This window comes from Cebus imitator, unplaced genomic scaffold (assembly GCF_001604975.1).
Source record: "Cebus imitator isolate Cc_AM_T3 unplaced genomic scaffold, Cebus_imitator-1.0 Scaffold71, whole genome shotgun sequence".
NCBI classification, from domain to species: domain Eukaryota; kingdom Metazoa; phylum Chordata; class Mammalia; order Primates; family Cebidae; genus Cebus; species Cebus imitator.
In genome coordinates this window covers 2,625,873-2,647,459 of record NW_016107386.1, presented here as the reverse complement: position 1 = coordinate 2,647,459, position 21,587 = coordinate 2,625,873, and the positions used below count along the sequence as shown (strand labels likewise).

At 36.4% G+C, this 21,587-nt stretch overlaps 1 protein-coding gene across 7 annotated transcripts in view; it reads left to right on the top strand.

Annotated features, from left to right (window-relative positions):
* The window catches only part of BTRC (beta-transducin repeat containing E3 ubiquitin protein ligase), a 191,334-nt gene that overhangs the window by 85,947 nt on the left and 83,800 nt on the right, over window positions 1–21,587 (top strand). For 5 of the 7 annotated variants that reach the window (XM_017531202.2, XM_037739514.1, XM_017531200.2 and 2 more), the window contains one exon: window positions 12,484–12,561. The exons of the other annotated variants lie outside the window; for them this stretch is intronic. In XM_017531202.2, coding sequence (XP_017386691.1) covers window positions 12,484–12,561 — 78 coding nt within the window. The remainder of the gene's footprint in view (window positions 1–12,483; window positions 12,562–21,587) is intronic. 7 annotated transcript variants of the gene reach the window in all.

The window sequence follows — 21,587 nt, the reverse complement described above, 5'->3', positions numbered from 1 at the left end:
GAAAGTCATTTAGCAAAAAGCAACAAAAAACCGGAAACAAGGATGACAGAAAAAAAATGTCATCAGAGAGAAAGAATTTTGGCATATATCCCAAGGGTTCTATAGTTCTCAATTCTATTTTGAGAAAAAAATATATATATACATAAGAAAATCTACAGAGGTCTTTGAGTTACAAAAATAATCAGATGTCCTTATTGGTAGAAGCAAGTGTTTGCCTCTTAATTTACACAAAACTATGTGCAAAGGATTTCTGGATGAAATAAATATTTTTGTAAATATGGCAGAAAAGAAAATCATGGCATGAAAAAATCTGTCCAAAACACATAATAGAAGGGTAATGTCTTAAAGAGGAAAGCTTTTCTTTTTTTTTTTGGGTTCATATAGATTTAAAGGTAAAAATTAAGTGAAGATAGTTATATTTTTATTTACATGATAAGTATGCTTGGCTTTTTATTATGTATGTCTTTCTATCTCAAATCCCCCTGGCGAATTTTAACTTTACCTTGCTTATTTCATTACTTTGTACATTGTTGTTGTATTTTGAACAGTGTATGAACATATGTATGAATTGCTTTTTTTTCCTGAAATAATGATTGTCCTTTTAGTTCCATCAAGAAAAAAACAACCTACAGTAGTATAAGATGCCTGCTTGCAAGCCAATTTGGGATTTTAAAATATTAACGCACATTTTAATAAATAGATGGAGGTTTGTAATTGCATTTGTACATTAAGCAGGATAAAAATGTAAAAAAAAATCTACTTGAAAGGGTAAGGTAGGAAGTTTGTTTGTTTTTAAATCAAGGCTTTAGCGCCAAAAAAAAAAAAAAAATTAAAATAATAAAAAAAAAAAAAAAAAAACACCTTAAAGTTTAAATGGACTATTACTTCTGATGTGGAGCATATTACCATAATTACAAACTCTTTTATATGCTCATAGTCATTGCTACGTTGATGTTCAAACCTTTGATTAAGAAGTCACAAAGCTGAATGTGTTCAGACAGCTGTGTAATATGGCTCCTATTCACAAAACACAGATAACTGTTTTAGTCCCCCACCTTTTTTGGTCCCCACATTTATTGCCACAAATTTGTCTTTCTCCCATAGCTAGACTTTTAATTAATGGTGAAATAATAAAATGTTGTATTGTGATATTTTTGGTGACTTGAAAGTTAACAGAAAGCAACACTGCTCATTCATGCCCTTGCTTTGTCACTCCCTGGTGCAGTTCATCTCTTCTATCCTTTTTATCAGAGTATCTCAGTGCTTAGTTGAGCTTGTTTATCTTAAAAGAGCAGGAGGCAGGCTTTTAGGGTGTAAGCTACATGTTCCAGTATAACAGGCACCAATGCTGTTTGACTTGAAAAACATTTGATCTCTTACATTAACAGCCCATGTCACTGTAATAGATACTACAGCCGGGTTGTTCAGTTTTCTATTATTTTAGCTTCGAAATAGCTGTTAGTGCTGCCCCAAAATCTTCGTGTATAAAATTGTATATTGGCTGTCCCCCAGGACTCGTAAGTAAACAAGGTGATATGTGTGGCCAGAGGGAGGATATTTGTTGGCTTTGTTTTTTAAATAATAACTGATCCTATCTAAAGATGTTTTCTGTCTGATACCTGATAGTGTGCTGCATGATGTTGCTTATGTAAATTTGCAGAACTAGCAATATTTTAAGGAAAATTTTTGTTACTAATGTATGTACTTAATAACCATTAATTATGAACTTTCATTTTTTTCCTCTGATAATGAAACATTTAGTTTTTATGAAGCTTAACTTCAGAGATCCTGCACAATTTTCCTAAGTATAGCAGTTTGCACAGCAGTTGTTGAAAATGGGCAAGCAAGAATTTAAAGGGGATCTTTGATAGACTTAAAATATTATTTTACTTAAAAATATTTAGTTGCTGGTATAATTTCTGTGCTAGGAATAGTTTGACAGTTGTAATCAGGTAGCAGTATTAAAAGAATAGAAAACAAAATTCATAAAACCAGATTGACGTTTTCCTCCGATTTAAGAGTACCTCTCTTTTTAATAGTGGTAGAACGACAGCAGATAATTTTAATCTGTCCTTCCTCTATTTTCAAGAATCTAATTTTTCTCATTCTTATTTTTTTCTGATATAACATTACCAGGCCACCCATTTACTTTCTTCAAATTGAACCTAAATTATATACATCGGCTAGAACAAGCATAATTGGTTGAAAGGCAGCCATCTATCTAGGGAGTTCGTCTAAATACTGAATGTGTCATGCGCTTTGACATGACATATCTGTAATCTCTGAATACGGAAAGCACTTTCTGTGTTAGCTGTAGGTGTTAAAGCAGTAGTGTGTTTTAAGAATGTGTGCTGTGCAAATTCTGGCTTGTGAGGTAATGACAAGTGTTTGCCTGCATAGACAATATATTTTTCCCCGGGTCCCCACACACCTAGTTTCCCTCAAGCTCATCATCTCTGTCAGGTTAATCAATAGGCACCGTATGGCAGAGGGTCAGTAATCAGTGTCATCGTGCCTTTAAATCGTGTTGAAAATTTGCTTAAAGCCTGGGCCAATTAACATCGAGATGATGAATGGATGGGAAGATGGGAAGAGCCTGCCGCTCAGGGGCTTTGTGAGGAGGAGATGCTCAGCTGTTGAGCAGCAGACACCAGCGAATAAAATCAGCCATTCATGTGAGCTCAGTCCACCCACTCTTAATGATAATGTCAATCTAGCAAAATATATACACATTGGAGTTGTCACGAGTTCATAAATCAAAGGAGTTTGTCAAAGGCATTCAGATTAACGAGGCAGCAGCAATAACAAGTCAAATTTGCATAGAGAATTGCTTGAATCTCAGTAAATTATGATCCTGTTTTTCATTTGATTATTTGCTAATGTCTCAAGAGGGAGAATGATTATATTAGCATGCAAAATCTACTCCAGAAGTAGAAATCTGAGGTATAGAAGACCAGTGCACTATGACAATTAATCAGTTTCTGCATACTAGCATAAATGTACAAGGCCCAGAAATGAACTTCTTTTTTATTATTATTTCTCCTTGCTACTGATCCAAATGGTTCAGCTTGACAGAGACTTTATATTGCTTTAACAGTGTTCTGAATTGTGCCTGCAGGCAAGACATAGTTATGCAGCTATAACCAACCTATCCATCTGCCAACCAGATTGGAATTCTCCTATCCAAGGCTTCCATTAACCCCCACTGACAGCTCCAAACAGGATTAAGAATTTGGAAGCATAAAATATAGTTGTTCTTTGAGAATATACACAATCCCTCTGCATTTTGAGAAAGGCTGCATCTGTAGTGTTTTATGATTAGTGTCGGGCAGTGTGGTGGGGAAAAGCCTGCTTGGCAGTTTTTTGACTTCTGTCACAAGGAGTAAGGCAGTGCTAATGGAAGTCCTTTTTGGTTGTCCCAGAGAATGTTGTCCATTCTATCTAGTTGTTAGCCCTGTGCTTGGAATTGGTATATTACTAGAAAAGAGAACTCCTAGAAAGCTTTAACTGGTGGATCTGTTGAGTTCAGCAGTATAGGGAGGCTTTGATGTGGTTGTGGTTTAATAGAGTATGTCAAATGATAAACAAGCTGGAGAAGCAATGTGCATGAAAACATGCCAGAGAATATCTTATGAGGACACTTGAGGTCCTCCCTAAAACGAGTTCTTGAATAGGATTCTCCGATCAGCTTCTGAACTTAAATGACCTAAGTTTTTTTCCCCATTGTATCCTAAAAGGATTAATTAAAATTTGTTTATAACGCACACACAGTGGTTTTTATGTCACCTTTCATTGAAGAGTTTGAGTGATTTTGTCCATGTAACTAAGTTACCTTTTAACCTTGTAGAATAATAATTTTTGTTTTTGTAAATTATAAATCATATATAATTGGAGGCTATAATTAGCTCCAAGTCACATAATAAGTTAATGGGAAAAAGTATTAATCCAATTACTAATTTACCATTGAAGCTCACTATACTGTTTGCAATTAGTTACTAGAAATTGGTCTCAAGATTTTTCCTTCATGTGGGTTGCCATTCTACGCAATGATGAGCAGATGATTTCATTTTTAAAATGTGTTCAAAATCAGAGTTTTAATTCACTACAATTTACCTGCTTTGCCAAAAATGATATAATTATCCCAGTTACAGAGTCTTTTGAATCCTCCCAGTGAAGTATGTGGCTTAAGGTAGGAAATGTTAGCTCTTAGCTTTGGTTATTTTATTTATAACAGATGTCTCTTCAAGCAGGCTTGGGCTCTATTCCACCATCCAACCTTGAGCAAGATGCTTACTCAAAGATTATTATAAGTCATTATGAATGGCTTGACTTTTCATCACTGTATAAATTAGTTTTTTATTTGATTATATAATCAACTCTTAATTATCCATTTTATCAGGAGTTGTGTGTTCAAATAGATAACTGAAAATAGTAAATAAGGCACTTTCTAGGTCATGGAGAATATTGCCCCAGCTATGAACCTGCTGTGTGCTACCATGAAAACCTCTTTACTTCTTGAATTGGACAGTCAGAAATACAAACAAAAACCCCTCAAAGTTAGGAATGCTTTGGTTAACAGTTGCCAAACTTTGTAAAGGGCCAGGAAATAACCATTTGAGGCTTTGTGGGACATAGGATCTCTCTTGTGGCCACTTACTTCTTCCACTGTAGTGTGAAAGCAGCCACAGACAAAACGTAAACTTTATTTGCAAAAATATGTGTCAGGCCAGAGCTTGTAACTGGTGCTCTAAATTAACATACTGGCATTATAAGTGGTGGGACAGTAGGACTGCAGTTGGGCTGCCATTGAAGTTCCCCTGCTATAAAAAACAGACAGACATTTTTTTAAGCTAGCCGGACAGTGTGGGTTTAGAGTTTCAATTATTCATTGAATGTCTATTATCTGTATATTTATGTAATGTGTTAGTGGGTAGAGGGAACTACAAAGACTTTTCCCAGTAATCTTTCAATCTTACTGGTTAGCTGAAAGTAACAGTGCAAACATTTATCTAATTAAGTGCCAGTTGTATGGATCAAGATTAAATTTTAGTTAGGGAATTTCCAGTAGACTAAGGTGGAATAGTTGTATAGTTTCTTAGAGAAGATGACAGTTGAACCTCATTTTAAGAATATGTAAGGCTTGAATAGATGAGATAATCTTGTGTTTATAGTTGCTGAATGAACTAGATTGGAGTTAAGAATACTTCCAGGCCAGGTGCAGTGGCTCACACCTGTAATTCCAGCACTTTGGGAGGCTGAGGCAGGAGGATTGCTTGACCCCAGGAATTGGAGGTTACAAGGAGCTATGATCATGCCACTGTACTCCAGCCTGATGTGACAGAGCAAGACCCTGTCTTTAAAAAAGAATCCTTCCAGCCTAAAAATTTCAAAATCATATCACCTGTTAGTGAGAGTATGAAGAAACTTGCTTAACTGGGGTAGAAAAGATGTGTTGAGGAAAATAAGTTGGTGTAATGTAGGAAATTCTGAATGGTCCTAAAAACCAGGCCTAGAACTTCATATTTGATTTCATGGAAATAAAGAGCCACTAAAAATATTTTAGGGAAAGACCATTATGACAGTAACAGTGTTTAAGAAAGATTAATCTGGCAATAGTATTCAATCCAAGAACCTTTTTTTTTTCCTTTGAGACAGGGTACTCTGTCACCCAGGCTGGAGCACAATGACATGATCATACCCTGAACTCCTGGCTCAAGTGGTCCTCCCACCTTAGCCTCTTGAGTAGCTAGGACTGTAGGCATGTGCCACTATGCCCAGCTGATTATTTATTTATTTTTTTTGGGGGGGGTAGGGTCTTGCTGTGTTGCCTAGGTTGGTTTTGAACTTCTGGACTCAACCAGTCCTCCTGCCTCCACCTACCAACAAGAAAACATTTTAAAATTCACATTATATTTTCTAGCTTTGTGCTGAGCCTCTGAAATATGAGATGAAACAGAAACTGGCCCTGCCTTGAAGGAATTTACAGTGTAGTGTGGGGTGGGAAGCATGTTCATGTGGAGATATAACATAAAGAGATATAAAGAAATTAAGTGCCAATTGGAAGTGAAGTTTTTCTTCGGAGTAATTAATTCTAACTGCAGGTTGGCCATAAAGGGATAAACAAAGGCTTCTCAGAGAAGGTATCATTTTAGCTGACTCTTAAATCGGATTTTTAGTAGATGAAAAGATTGGGAAAGAGGCCTGTTACATGTTAAGGGACTAGAATTAACAAAAACACAGAGATGAAAGAGTCGTTTCCTTATTTTGGTGAATGATAAATAATGTCACGTAAGTGGTGCGTACACTTTGGTGGAGAGTTAAGTTGGCTGTCTTATGGATGCTGTACTAAGAAGTTTGGGTTTATCCTGTTACTGCCAGAAAGCTTTAAAAGGCTTTTGAGCAGAAAAGTAACCTTTCTACAATGATGATTCTAATGGCCAGGTGCGGTGGCTCAAGCCTGTAATCCCAGCACTTTAGGAGGCTGAAGCGGGTGGATCACTTGAAGTCAGGAGTTTGAGACTAGCCTCTCCAACATGGTGAAACTCTGTCTCTACTAAAAATACAAAAAAAAAAATTAGCCAGTCATGGTGGTGGGTGCCTGTAATCCCAGCTATTCAGGAGGCTGGGGCAGGAGAATCGCCTGAACCTGGGAGGTAGAGGTTGTAGTGAGCTGAGATTGCACCATTGCACTCCAGCCTGAGTGACACAAGGAGACTGTGTCTCAAAAAAAAAAAAAAAAAAAAAAACAATGGTGATTCTGACTCTGGTGTGTAGAATATACCAGATGCAGTCTGGACCAGAGTAGAGGCAGTAGGAATGCAAAAGTAGGGTCAGATGTATTAAAATAGATGATTCAAAGGAAAACTTTGTAGACCGGAAATTAGCTAGATATGTTCAAAGGAAAAAAAGGAATGAGTAAAAACTTACTCTTGAAGATTTAAGTCTAGGAAAAAATAAAAGTTGGGAAGAAAGAGCTGACCTAGAAATGAGTGAGGATGGTAAAAGAGTGCTTTAAATTTAGGTGTGTTGATTTTGAGACAGTTTAAGCTTAATCATCTGAATACTTTTTAAATATAATTACTCTTTCTTTTGTATTCACCCAGGTTGATTGTGGAAACATTTTATCCAGAATGCATCCTCACGATTTAATGCATAAGCTTTAGCAGTTAATATACTGTAGTCCCCACTTATTCATGGGGGTATGTTCCAAGACCCCCAGTGGATTTCTGAGACCACATGTTTTTTCCTATGCACACATGATTAAGTTTAATCTACAAATTAGGCATAGTAAGAGATTACCAACAAAAAGAATAAAATAGAACAGTTACAACTACACTGTAATAAAGGTCACATGAATGTGCTCTTTCTGTCTTAAAATATCTTAATGTACTTTACTCACTCTTCTTATGATGATGTGAGATAATAAAATGCCTATGTGATGAAATGAAGTGAGGTAAATGACCTAGGCATTGTGACACAGCATAAGGTTACTATTGACCCTTTGACAGTATGCCAGAGGGAGGACCATCTGCTTCAGGTGATCCTGGATTATTGAGCCATGAAGATGGTGGTGGGATGTCAGGAGCAGACAGTGTCAATGATTCATGGTCAAGTAGCATGTACAGTGTGGATGCACAGGACAGAGGGATAATTCACATCCTGGGCAGGACAGAGCTACTCAGAAAGGTGCACAATTGAAAACTATTTCTAGAATTTTCCATTTAACATTTGAGGACCTCGACTGACTGTAGTAACTGAAATTAAGTGAGTGAAACTGAGTAAGGGGGGACTACTGTAAAGCTACTATTCATAGAATATTATTATTTGAGGACTCAAATACATTCTACAGTTTATTTACTACAATGAAACTTTCCATCTGAGTATTGGGATTCTGTTGTTCTGAGCAGTTAGGTTTGCTTAGGGTTGGTTTAAAGTTAGGCAGTAGAATACAATGCTAATTACATTTGATGGAATTTTTCCCCTAACATTTATTTTTTACTTATCTAACTTTTCTCTCATTTCTTAACATTTTATTATGGATTTAATTTATTATTTAATTTTTATTTTGACATAACTTCAGATTTATAGTTAAATGGAAAGAATAGCATAAAGAATCTCCTTACATACACCCTTTCACATAGATTCACCTAATGTTAACATGTTACCACATTTGCATTATATCTGTTTATAAATACATATACACACTCACATATATCCATTTTTGTATTATTTTTTCCAAACCATTTGAAAGTTACAGACATAATGTTCCATTCCCCCTAAATGTTTCAGTGCCTGTTTCCAAAAATCAGGGATATTTTAATAAAAATAATCACAGTACAAATGATCAAAATCAGGAAATTAAATGGATAAACAAAACTATGGCACATCCAAGTAGCAGATGATACTACTTGGCAATAAAAGGAAAACAAATACTGGTATTTGCAACGTGAATGGATCTCAGATATTTTATGCTAAGTGATAAAAGCCAGATTCAAAGGTTACACATGATATAATTCCATTTATATGACATTCTGAAAATGGCAAACATTATTTAGCCAACAAATCAGTGATTTTTCAGTGGGGAGAGTGTTGACTATTAAGGAGAATTACAAGGTATTTTGGGAGTGATGGAAGTTTTCATTTTTTAATGGTGGTGGTAGTTATACAACTGTATGTGTTTATCAAAATTTACAGAACTATATACCAAAAAGGGTGAATTTTTCTGTATGTAAATTTTAACAGTGGGGATACAACCAGGAATTAATATTGTATAGTGTTATTAGTTCATGTACAGATCTTAGTAAAAATTTTCCAATTACCCAAAGAGTGTGGGTTGCACCTTTTTAGTTTCCTTTAATCTAAAATAATTTCTTAGGCTATTTCATAGCCTTGACATTTCTTAGGTACAGACTAGTAACTTTATGGAATGACCCTCATTTTGGGGTTAACCTAATGTTTTCTTATAAGTAGATTTAAGTTTTGTGGTTTTGACAAAGATACCTCACAAGTGATATGCTGTTTTCAGTACATCGTATCAAAAGGCACATAATGTTAAGGTGGTGTCTGCCGGTTTTCTCCACTTTGAGGTTATTCTTTTTTCATTTGTAACTATTAAGTATCTTATAGAAAAAATATTTTTAGATTATTGGACTATCCTGCTATTTGTCAACCTTTCACTCACTTATTCCAGTCTTAAATTTTAATTATGTTTTTGAGCTGGTATCTTGCTTGTGATGCCCAGGCTGCTCTCAAACTCCTGTGCTCAAGTACTCACTCTGCCTCCACCACCTGAGTAGCTGGGATTACAGGCACATGCCACAGCCCTGGGCTCACTTGCTAATTTTAGCATCCATTGATGACTCTTGCTTATATTAATCACTTATCCTTAAATAGAATTTAGCTTGATGACCTAGGAAAATTATGCACATAGCTTATTGGGAATCCTCTATAGATAAAAATGCAAGAAATAACAGTGATCTGCTGGGTGATGTTGGACAGGCTTTGAGACCTATTGAGGTGACAACTTAGGTACACATGGCTATTTCATCATTACCCTTTACCCTCAAGACTGTAGACCTAGTCATCTTATTCACTGGCATTCTGCTTTTACTCTTCAGTATTAGGAGAGTACCTAATCCTTGTTCCTGATATCATGACTGTTTAATGTCTCTCCTTCTATTTTTTGTAACAACAGAGTTGGATTTTTTGTTTGATTTGATTTCTTATGATGGATGACCCAGAGTAAAAGTGTTGGGTTAACCTGTATAAAAAGAACAAGCTATACCAATGTTTATGGGTTCCCCCCTTTTTTGCTTAAGAGTTATTTTTAACAATACCACTTAAGTATTCTTTGCCCCAATGGGATAGAAAGGGAACAGGAACTCCTGAGGAGCTCTGTGTTCTGTCAGTAACACCCTTTAAGCTCCCTTTGTGTTTTCATTCTTTAGACATTTTCATAATATCCACCAGTGGTTATCCATCTAAATCTGATAAAATAGAGGGTCAGGAAGAAGAAACTTGTGGATATGGGCTAGATAGTCACTACTCATGCAGTTAGGTTGAGATCACTATTTTTCACTTTATAATTCAGTATGGAGGAGTTTGCCAGCAATTGTGTATCAACCTGAGTACCTGTAGAATAAAAATGTGAATTATAGTATCTTTGGTACAACAAACTTCCAGCAAAAAGTAATTAGGCTCTCAAGTTATATGATAACATTTCAAAAAACATAATTAATTTTGAAATACAGGATCTTACACTGAATTAAACAGGTTTATATTATCTGATATGGTTTTTATTTAAAGGAGGGTGAGACTGGGCATTGTGGCTCACCCCTATAATCCCAGCACTTTGGGAGGCCGAGGTGGGCGGATCACCTGACATCAAGAGTTTGAGACCAGCCTGGCCAACATGGTGAAACCTTATCTCTACCAAAAAAAAAAAAAATTAGCTGGTTGTGGTGGTATGCGCCTGTAGTCCCTGGAGGCTGAGGCAGGAGAATCACTTGAACCCAAGAGGTGGAGGTCACAGTGAGCGTGGGTGACAGAGGGAGACTCCATCTCGAAAAATAAAATAAGATGAAGTAAAGTAAAATAAAGGAGGGTGGAATTTCATGACCTGAAAAAGAATTACTTGGAAATTGTAAGTTTATAATTGGATACTGGCTTAAGCTTTTATTATATAAGACATTTAATTTTGGTGTTTAAAACATTGATCTTTACATTAAAAAAAAAAAAGTTAAATATACAACTTGATGTTATGGGTTAAATTTTTGACCTGTCCCTTTCTTTGTTTGATTCTCTTACATAGTATGTATTGCCAGTTGCTTCATTTATCAAGCTTTGTAGTCATTAATTCAGCTATAGCCTTCCTCCATTTTTTGGTAGATGACCTTCATTTTTTTTTTTTTCCCCCAAATAGGAGAAGAAGTTAGAACCCTGAAGTTCTTGAGTCTCTCTGTCCCTTTCTTTGTAACATAGCATGCTTTTTCTTCTTTAATTTTAGGAACTTTTATAAGGGATCATCACAAATGTAAAATATCAAGTTAAACCTCATAAGATATTGCTGCTCAAAAGAAACACATTAGTGTATTGGCCTATTAGGCTTGCTAAAGGTGACATACAGGTAGGTGTTAGCCACAGAGGTGAAAGGGTCTCAGAATGACACAGTACATTTTTTATCTTTCAATATCTTTCAAAATACAATATCTAATACAAACCAAAAAAGTAAAGCTTACATGTAGGTTTAGAACACATTAATGATTGTATAATAATAATTTCATGCTTGTATGAAAATTTTCAGATAAATTCTTATGTTAGAAATAATTTCTGAACCTATAAATAAAGTAACTGTCCAGTTAGAGTGTTATAACTATATGTAATATAATGAACATATTAATAGCAAATTTGTTGTTGTTATTGTTTTGAGATGGAGCCTTTATCCGTCACCCAGGCTGGAGTGCAGTGGCATGATCTTGGCTCACTGCAGCCTCCGCCTCCCGGGTTCAAGTGATTCTCCTGCTTCAGCCTCCCGAGTAGCTGGGATTATAGGCACCCACCACCAGACCCGACTAATTTTGCATTTTTAGTAGAGACAGGGTTTTACCACGTTGCCCAGGCTGGTCTCGAACTCGTGACCTCAGGTGATCTGCCCAACTTGGCCTCCCAAAGTGCCACGGTTACAAATGTGAGCTACTGTACCCAGCACAACTGCCAGGTTTTAAATATTAATGTTACTAATGTCGTTGCTGAAAATGGAACTCAAATATTACGTAATTTGGATTTTCTGTATTTTGCCTTACAGATAGTGATTTACATATGTTGACTAGCAGATTTTTGGTACTCATGAACTCATTTCAATTGGCTTGTTGTTTTTTCCCCTCCTAAGTATATAAAAACCCCACTGACATTTTAGGGTCCTCTAGCTGCTGTTTGAGGTGATAGTGCCAAGGAATGGGCTCTAATCCTAAACCACTGATTAAATGTTTTATTAAGACCTATACTACGTTTATTGAAGAAAATAAAATAAAATCTGAGAAGAGGGGGAAGAGAAATAACTATTTTTAGGACCCAGACTTGGAGACCTGTGCCAACCATACATTTACTACAGTTGAAAACTAATTATTTAAAAGAGAAGGTAATAATCATGATTTTAGTTGTCATCAGCTAAGTGTGGGCTGGAACATTCTTGTTTCCAGTGTCAACCTGTGTCAAAGTGCAAGCTAGAGATCTAATGAATATGATCTCCTGTACAGTGCTTAAAGATACATAAAATACTTCCCATCTAAATCCTTACATTATTTATATACAGGGTCATATGTTTTCCTTTACATACGTGAATATCTGTATGTATACAAATATTCAAGTGAATTGTATAAATATATGTATTTCTAGCTTACAGAATTAGAAATGTAATTCAGTTTACTCCCACAGAATAAGATTGAAGATAATGAGAACTGAATTAAAGCTTACTTTCTTTCACAGAATTCCTCAGAGAGAGAAGACTGTAATAATGGTGAACCCCCTAGGAAGATAATACCAGAGAAGAATTCACTTAGACAGGTATGAAATTCAGTCTTCCTTAAAATAAAAAGCTACCAACAACAAAACAAAAGATAGGAAACCCTGGATTTGCCATTCTTTAAGCACTAGAGCTTAAGAGTACTCTGAAGTTGGCCTGGCCATAGCCATAAGTTTCAATCAGGTGACATTGTTTTCCTGGTTGTTTAAAAAACATTCTATGTATACGTGTACAGGACAGTCAGCTGGTTACGTGTAGTGAATACAGATTCAAAGAAAAGAGTTTTTATTTGGGAAAAGTAATTTTAAATGCTTAAGTGTAGATGGTAGAATAGTTGACTTTAACTCCTATTTTCCTGTTACGATTCTTCAGACTTTTTTTAAAAAGTATCAAAACAGATCTGCCTATAATAAAGTTAGCCCTTTTAGTCTGAGCAATACTTTGTTTGCTTTTTCTAGAAGGAAAGGCCATTATTAATAATAACTTAAGAAAAACTTTGTGGCCGGGCACAGTGGCTCACGCCTGTAATCCTAGCACTTTGGGAGGCTGAGGTGGGCGGATCACCTGAGGTCAGGAGTTCGAGACCAACCTGGCCAACATGGTGAAACCCAATCTCTACTAAAAAAATACAAAAATTAGCCAGGTGTGATGGCAAGTGCCTGTAATCCCAGCTACTGGGGAGGCTGAGGCAGGAGAATCACTTGAACCCAAGAGGCAGAGTTTGCAGTAAGCTGAGATCGAGCCACTACACTCCAGCCTGGGCAACAGAACAANAAAAAAAAAAAAAAAAAAAAAAATTTGCTCACTTCTGTGCCCCACCTCTAGAAGGTAACACATTTTACATGTGAAAGTTCAGTACCATTGTGGTCTTGTAAATATTAAAATGTCTTTGCCATAAACAAAAAACACAAGTTCTTACAATGTTGCCAGAGAATAAGTGTGCTACCTATTCGTTTTTTAATTTAATTTAATTTTTTTTAGTTTAATTTGGTTTGGTTTAGTTTAGTTTAGAGACAGACTCACTCTGTTGCCCAGGCTGGAATGCAGTGGCACAATCACGGCTCATTGAAACCTCCACCTCCCGGGTTGAAGTGATTTTCCTGCCTCAGCCTCCTAAGTAGCTGGGATTACAGGTGTATGCCACCATGCCCTGCTAATTTTTGTATTTTTAGTAGAGACAGGGTTTCACCATGTTGGGCAGACTGGTCTCGAACTCCTGACCTCAGGTGATCCGCCCATCTTGGCCTCCCAAAGTGCTGGGATTACAGGCATGGGCCACTATGCCTGGCCCTTATTCATTTTTAATATAAAATTGGATACAATGAGCCTGAGCAGCAGTAAAAATAATTCTAATTTACTTGTATTTATGGCATTGTTCTAGGAAATAGGAGATCTAGTATTTGTTGAGCACCCACCATGAACATGATGCTTATTTGCTTTAACCCTCACAATAACCCTGTAAAGTTTTTAGACATGATGTGGTTTCCAATTTATAGATGAAGGAAATGGAGGCTTAGAAAGGTTAGATGACTTGTCTAGGTAATTAGTGATTTGATACTCAGGTCTCGGTTTTTCCAAAGCATTTCTACTTGTGCCTTCTGACTTCAGTTTATATATAGTATTAATTTAGAGGGTAAGTACTTGAAACTGTGACACATTCATTTTTTAATTTACTATATGTTAAATGTTTTTTGTATGAACACTATTCCTTTTTTATAAAAGCAATTGTTTAGTAAACAGAATTGAATCATCCAGGAAGCTTTTCTTTAAAAAAAAAAAAAAAAAAATCAGTAATTGATGTTGACACAGTTAACAATTTTAACTGTTTGGAGAATCAACACCAGATCTGTTCATCTAAATCAATAGGACAATATTGAATAAGATAAATTGAAGTAGAAACACTTTGCCCACTATACAGAAACAACTGTCAGAAAACAATGACACGACAAAAAGTTTTGGCAACTTTATTTAAGCTAACAAACGAATTTTCACTCTGCAAAGTTATAAATTAATTTTAATAGGCTGATCCAGATGGTCCATTTGGAAAATGGATAGGCTGATCTGTTGAAAATTAAACTAAATTTATCTCTCTCATACTTCAAACTGAAGCAAAAGAGAGAACCGTGCCTATTAAGTCCAGCACATACAGATGGACCAGCAGGTCACACATGGGACTAATCTGATTCATTTTAAAAATAAATGCATACATTATTGAATCATTTTCTACTTGCAAGATCTGTTGTGTGCAGTATTCGAAAGAGATTTAATGTTGTTTTTTTCATTGCTGTTTTAGCAGTTCTCTTCCCCCTTCCCCCCCCACTTTAATTTAACAACCTTTTTTTCCCCGCCTCATGGTGTTCTGAAATGATTTTTCTAATATCTGACATTCAGTGTTGAGATCCAAGCTCTGGAGATTAATTAGGTCATGAGGCTTTTTCTCCTCCCTTCTTTGTAAAGTGTTTTATCTCCATTCTCTTTGTGAAGAGCATGAACTCAATGTTCTTGGAAACAGAAATGGCCTTTAGAAACAGGAAAGTAGGAGATCCTCCTGGGGCCCTCAGAGTCTTTTAGCTTTCTGGGTGTTTTAACAGCCCCATGAATGCAGATTTGTAAATTTATTGCAGTGCCATCTGGTTTTTTGCTCGAACCAGATTACTGTTGGCTTGTGTCTGTCTATTGTGGTGGTCACTCCCTGGGAGCTTGCCCTCTCTATCTTAGGGAAGGGTGATGAATAGCAGGGGTCAATAGAAGCGGGTCACAGGGCAGCTGTCCAGGACTGCCCTGAACTTGATTACCCCATTGCTGATTTTTTTAAGGTAGGACATAGTATATAAGCTGTTTAAACTCCTTTTCTCTATTACATTTGACATAATGGAGTGCCATTTGCTGTTTTGCTATTTTTGTTTTTTGTTTTTGTTTTCCTCCTGTAGTCAATTTCTATAGACAAAAAAGATGTCAAGGCCACCTTATACCTAGTGTTAATAGAAGTAGGATTTGCATCTCATTAACTTGAGAGTCTTTTGCAGATATTTCTAATGGTATTTCAGAAACTCTTTCACTATTGATTATAAAAAAGTTCAGTTATATTCTAGCAATTTAGTATTTTTTTTTTTTTTTGGGGGGGGGACGGAGTTTCGCTCTTGTTACCCAGGCTGGAGTGCAATGGCGCAATCTCGGCTCACTGCAATCTCCGCCTCCTGGGTTCAGGCAATTCTCCTGCCTCAGCCCCCAAGTAGCCGGGACTATAGGCACGCGCCACCATGCCCAGCTAATTTTTTGTATTTTTAGTAGAGACGGGGTTTCACCATGTTGACCAGGATGGTCTCGATCTCTTGACCTCGTGATCCACCCGCCTCGGCCTCCCAAAGTGCTGGGATTACAGGCTTGAGCCACCGCGCCCGGCCCCTAGTATTGTTTTTAACTAACATTATAGTTTACATATATTATTCAAAAATAACGTTTTGCCATTGTTGATAGGACATTACTACATGTTTATTTGGAGAACTATCTAAATATTGGAGGAACAGACAACTTTATATTTGCAAATTTGGCAAGTTCAGATTTGGCAAGTTGAACAAATTCCTTGAAAAATACAACTTACCAAAATAACACAGGGTGAAGCAAAATTTGAATAGCCCTATGTCTATTAAAGAAATTTAATTATCAGAAGGCATATGTGGTTTACTGGTGAATTCAACAAATATTTAAGAAAGAAATGACAAGAATTTTTTGACCCTTTCACAGAATAGAGAAGGAAAGAACACTTCTTGACTTATAAATCCACCTTAACAGTAATTCCAAAACCTGACAAAGATATTACCAGAACAAGAAATAATGAAGGAGAAAATTAAGACACTATTCCCTGTGTCCCTTACCTGCTTCTCCATTTCATTTCCAACATCTAAAGGTGGAAGAGTGTGGGGTAGGGAAAGGAAGTAGAGCAGTATATCCTTGTAAAGAAAGTTAATTTTGTTAGTTTCAGAATAATCTCATTTCTTGAAAAAAGTATAAGCATTTATTTAAAGGATGTACAAAATGGCTACAATTTTTGTTTTACTTTTACTCTTAAAAATGTGAAGTCAAGGACAGGGTAGCCACTGTTTTCCTACCTTTTATTTCTATCTGCAATCAAGGGCAAAGGCCTGAGAGGATACATGAAAGTACTTACTACTTTCTGAAAATGTGGCATTTACAACGTGCAACTTTTTGCTTCTCATTGGTGCTAATAGGATCTGTCAGCCCTGCCTTTCTCTGTAATTGAGTAAATTGTGACCGTTGTCTAATCCCTCTCCCATCCCCCATTCCCTTTGTGTATGTGTCCACTTACCGTCCTGAGAACGTGGGCAGTGATAAATAAAGCATTGAGTAGAGCTTTCTCAACTCTTTGAAAGCAGCATGATGCCAGCCCTCTAGTTATATTTCTTTAAGTGTTTACGTTTTCCTGTATTCTTTCTCTTGTGTAGCTGGAACCCTGGGGATGCAAAGCCATGAGAGAGGCCAAGAAGCTAACAAAGTAGCTGTCTCCCTTGTTAGCTTGTTCCTTTATTCTTTAAAAACAAGATAAAAACCATCTGGCTCAGGGCATTACATTTTCCTCCCCCACGCACCTCTATAGATGGAGACTTCACCTGCAGTGAGGGTTTACATTGATTAGGGAGGGAGCAGTAATTCAAGCTTCCATCCTCTTCAAGGATACTTTGCAGTCTTTAAAGGTGCTGACCCACTGAGTTAAACTGTCAAGGGAGGATAAAAAAGTATCTTCATCCCAGGAGGTAACAGCTGCCAGGTTTTCAACACCTTGCACACTGCTGGAAAAATGTCACAATTGTCAGCTGAAAGAAAAATGACTCTGTTGTCATCTTCTGTTAATGACTGGGCCTTATAAAAGGGACTTCATAAGTCTTTTAGAAGGAATAAGTAGCTGTTTTCCTTTTCTACCACACTCCCCTCCCCTGAAAAAAATTCCTACGTTGTTCTCAACATTGCCTTGGAATAGATCCACAAAAAACAGCAGTGAAGAACTTAAATCAGCCAGTATAAGCATGGAAGTCTGATGGGCGTAGCTCCTTTATACAGTTGGATGAGTAGGAGGAAAAAGCACATCACTGACACAGAAAATGACATTAGAGTGTGTATTAACAAAACAACAACAACAACAACAAAAAGTCATTCATAAGCCAGTGAACTGAGAGAAAACGTACTGTATTTCTGTTCTTTGGAGAACAATTTGTTTTCAAGTAGCATCCGGATGGGTAAATACCAAGACATTTCTTTTTTCAAGAGAGCCACTCCTTTTCTTCGTTTAAAAAACAAAAACCAAAACCACATACAGAATTTGCTCCTTTAATAGCTCTGTAATGTTCATATATGATGGCATTCTCTTCTTTCTGATTTGATTGATGAGCGAAAAAGATTTAATGAAGTCCCTGATATCAGACAGACAGGGTTTTTGTTTTTTGTTGTTTTTTTCCCCCCTCTCTATTTGTTTTAGGTTAGTCATTTTAATTGTATTGAGTAATTAGAAGGTATACACAGCCAAGGGAGCTTTGTTCTGATAATTGCTCAAGAAAACCCGTTCCCTATCTGCCGTTGCTTTGTGTTAAGACACTTCTCCCTCTAGTGGCAATAGTAAGCACTTTGGCTTGGCAGTAGGCAAGGTGTAATTGCAATATGACAAACTATGCTTAATGGACTATCTTGTAAATACTTTGGTTTAGGGTTTGGCATTATTTCATTATATATGTGTAATTGGTGGTTGTGGGTTTGTTTTTTTTTTTTTTAACTCTATCAAACTTACTACCTCTTTTTGCCCCCCCTAAAGTGCTTTGGGCTTTGGGTGAAAAAAAAATTGCCTGAGATGTTTATTAAAAAAAAAAAATCACAATGCATTCTGGGTAATGTTTTGCAGCTTGACTTAATTTTAGTCATCTGTTTTAATTACCTATTTATAAAAATGCTTTTGCATTTGCAGACATTATTTAATACTTTGGAAGAAGCACCTCATTTGAAATAAATAAATAAATTGTACTTATTTTAAATAGTCCATGTAAAAGATCTTAAAGGTAATTAATGTAGGTCTCTTAAGTAAGACAAAAGTGATCTTTCCAAATCTGATGAAGTGATTTGTTTATATAACTTCCCACTTCTGTTGAATCCTTTAGAGTCTAATAACTTTTTTTTTTTAAACACAGTTTGGCAATTTGTGCCTAGCTACAAAAACCCTTCTTCAAAAAGAAGCAATTTAATAACCAGCTTTCTTAAAATTACTTTGAGGAAGGAAGACTGTATAGGGGGTTGGTGTTTTGTTTTATTTGTATTTTAATGTAATCATTCCTTGATAAATTGTGTAATCACTGACTTAGTAGAAAAAATATTATTGAACTTCTGGGTTGCAATGACCATAAAGAGTATATTTTCATATAGAGGGCTGTGATACTGGGAATAAATTATAAAGGAAACAGTTTATATGCTGGTCAAAGTACATATGGGCCCAATTCATTTTGTTTTCAGTGCTTACTCTGGATGTACCATTAAAAAAGGGGGTGCATTCTTCTCCACCGAAAAAAAGAAAAAAGGAAAAAAAGGGAAGGGGGCACAGGGGGAAGCCTGTTGTGCTCAGCTGCATGAGTCCTAAGAAAAAAAATCTCCCCTAAAAACAACATGGAATGAGATCAGATACAGCTTTCCATCTATTGAACAAGATTCAGTAGCATCTGTGTGGCATTTTTAAAACCTACTTCCAGCTTCCTTGGATGTCACTTTTTGGAATGCTTTCACTGTACCATATACTTGTGTGGGACATGATTTGATGTTACCATATATCTGGAAGTCCCTGTCTCCCTATCCCCCCACCCCCAGTCACTAGCCATTTTCATTATCCTATATCTTGTTATGCTATAGGGATGCTGAACAGATTTCTTAAGCAGCTTTTTGCAAGGTTAAAAGAATGCAGCCCAGTAACAAGTTTGTGTCATTTTAAATATATACCTTCTAGTAAATAAGGGGAAGTCTGGCAATCAATCCCTTTTAGTGTGTTATATGTTTCACCTGACAACTAAACCTTCTATTGATTAGCCATTACTTTGTTAGATAATCCTATGTCATTGAATCCATTGTAAAAAATTAAATTCTTTAAAATGTTTTACCCTAGCAGCAGTGTGAAAATTGAAAACTTGTTCAGAATTACAACCTGCTTTCACAAAGAAGGTAGTTTTCAGCAAGGCATCTTACTAGTTTATGCTTATGTGCTTTATATGCGATACAAAAACGTATTAAAGTACTCCAACGCAAAACTCTCTGCCTCTGGTTCAGCAACGAAGCTACCTTTTTAAGTGTTGCATGGGGACAGAACCTATCTTGCCTGTGGCTATCATATTCACTAGTTGGATTTCAGACTGGGGAGAGTCTTATAATAGGAAAATACTGAATGGAAAATATTGAATGTTGTAGACTTTTAATTGCAGAGTGGTAAAGAAACTATGACAAGTTTCAGTTTACTGATCAGTGTTACTTCCTTGGGAGATAAGCAAAGTCATATACCCATTTTACAGATGGAATGTATAGAAAATAAAGTCCTATATATAGCCCTACTCTGGAAACTCCCTCAGGCCTGGCATAGATTTTTCTGAATCTATCTGATGTTTCCCTAAGTATGTTATCATATATTCATTCATGAAAGGAAAAGAGGGTAATTTTGAAGGAAAACACATTCTTTTTATAACTTCATGTTTTCAAAAAAATCGCTTTTTTTTTTTTTTGAGACGGAGTCTTGCTCTATCACCAGGCTGGAGTGCAATGGTGTAATCTCGGCTCACCGCAACCTTCGACTCCTGGATTCAAGTGATTCCCAGCTACTCAGCCTCCTAAGTAGCTGGGACCCCAGGCACATGCCACCATGCCCAGCTGTTTTTTTGTATTTTTAGTAGAGACAGGGTTTCACCATGTTGGCCAGGATGGTCTCGATCTCTTGACCTCGTGATCCGACCGCCTCGGCCTCCCAAGGTGCTGGGAATACAGGCATGAGCCACCGCACCTGGCCGCATTTTTTTTTTTAAGTTGGAGTCCCTGTCACTCAGGCTGGAGTGCAGTGGTGTGATGTCAGCTCACTGCAACCTCTGCCTCCTGGGTTCAAGCAGTTCTCCTGCCTCACCCCCCCCCCCAAGTAGCCATGCCCGACTAATTTTTTTTTTTTTTGTATTTTTAGTAGAGATGGGGTTTCACCATATTGGCCACACTGGTCTCAAACTCACTGACCTTGTGATCCGCCTGCTTTAGCCTCCCAAAGTGCTAGGATTTACAGGTATGAGCCACCATGCCCAGCCAGCATGATACTTTTATTGATTGACTGGACAGACCTCTGTAAAAAATTTACCCTTAAGACACTTTTATTGGAAGTTTTCATACAATAAATTATACATATATTAATTGTGTAAGTCAATGAATATTTGATGAATCTCACCACCTATGTAACCACCACCTTGATTAAACTAGAGAATATTTTCATTACCCTTGTTCTCCTTTCTACTTATTTTCCACACCACCAATGAATCAAATATTGATCAGCTTTCTGTCACTATAGATTAGTTTGCCTTTTCTAGGATTTTATATAATGGAATGCTACATTTTTGGGGACTGACATTCACTTTGCATAATGTTTGTGAGATTCATCTTTGTTACTGTGTATATCAGTAGTTGAATAACTATATTGCAGTGTGTTTTCTGTCTCCTTTTGGTGGATATCTGAGCCATTTCCATATTTATAAGTGAAGTTACTGTGAATGTTATTCTATGAAGGTTTTTGGTAAGCATATGTTAAGTACTTTTTCATGTGCTTATTGGTTATTCAGATATTTTGTGAAGTATCTGTTTTAAGTTTGTAGCTATTTTTTTAAATTGCATTGTTTGCCTTTTTATTATTGAGTCGTAGACTCAACTATACTGAATTCTGGATACCACTCATTTGTCAGATACATGTACTCTGATTGTTTTCTCAATTCTATGGCTTGCCTATTCATGGTGTGTGGTTTTTTTTTTTAGTTTTGTGTTTCTATTTTTTTTTGTTTGTTTT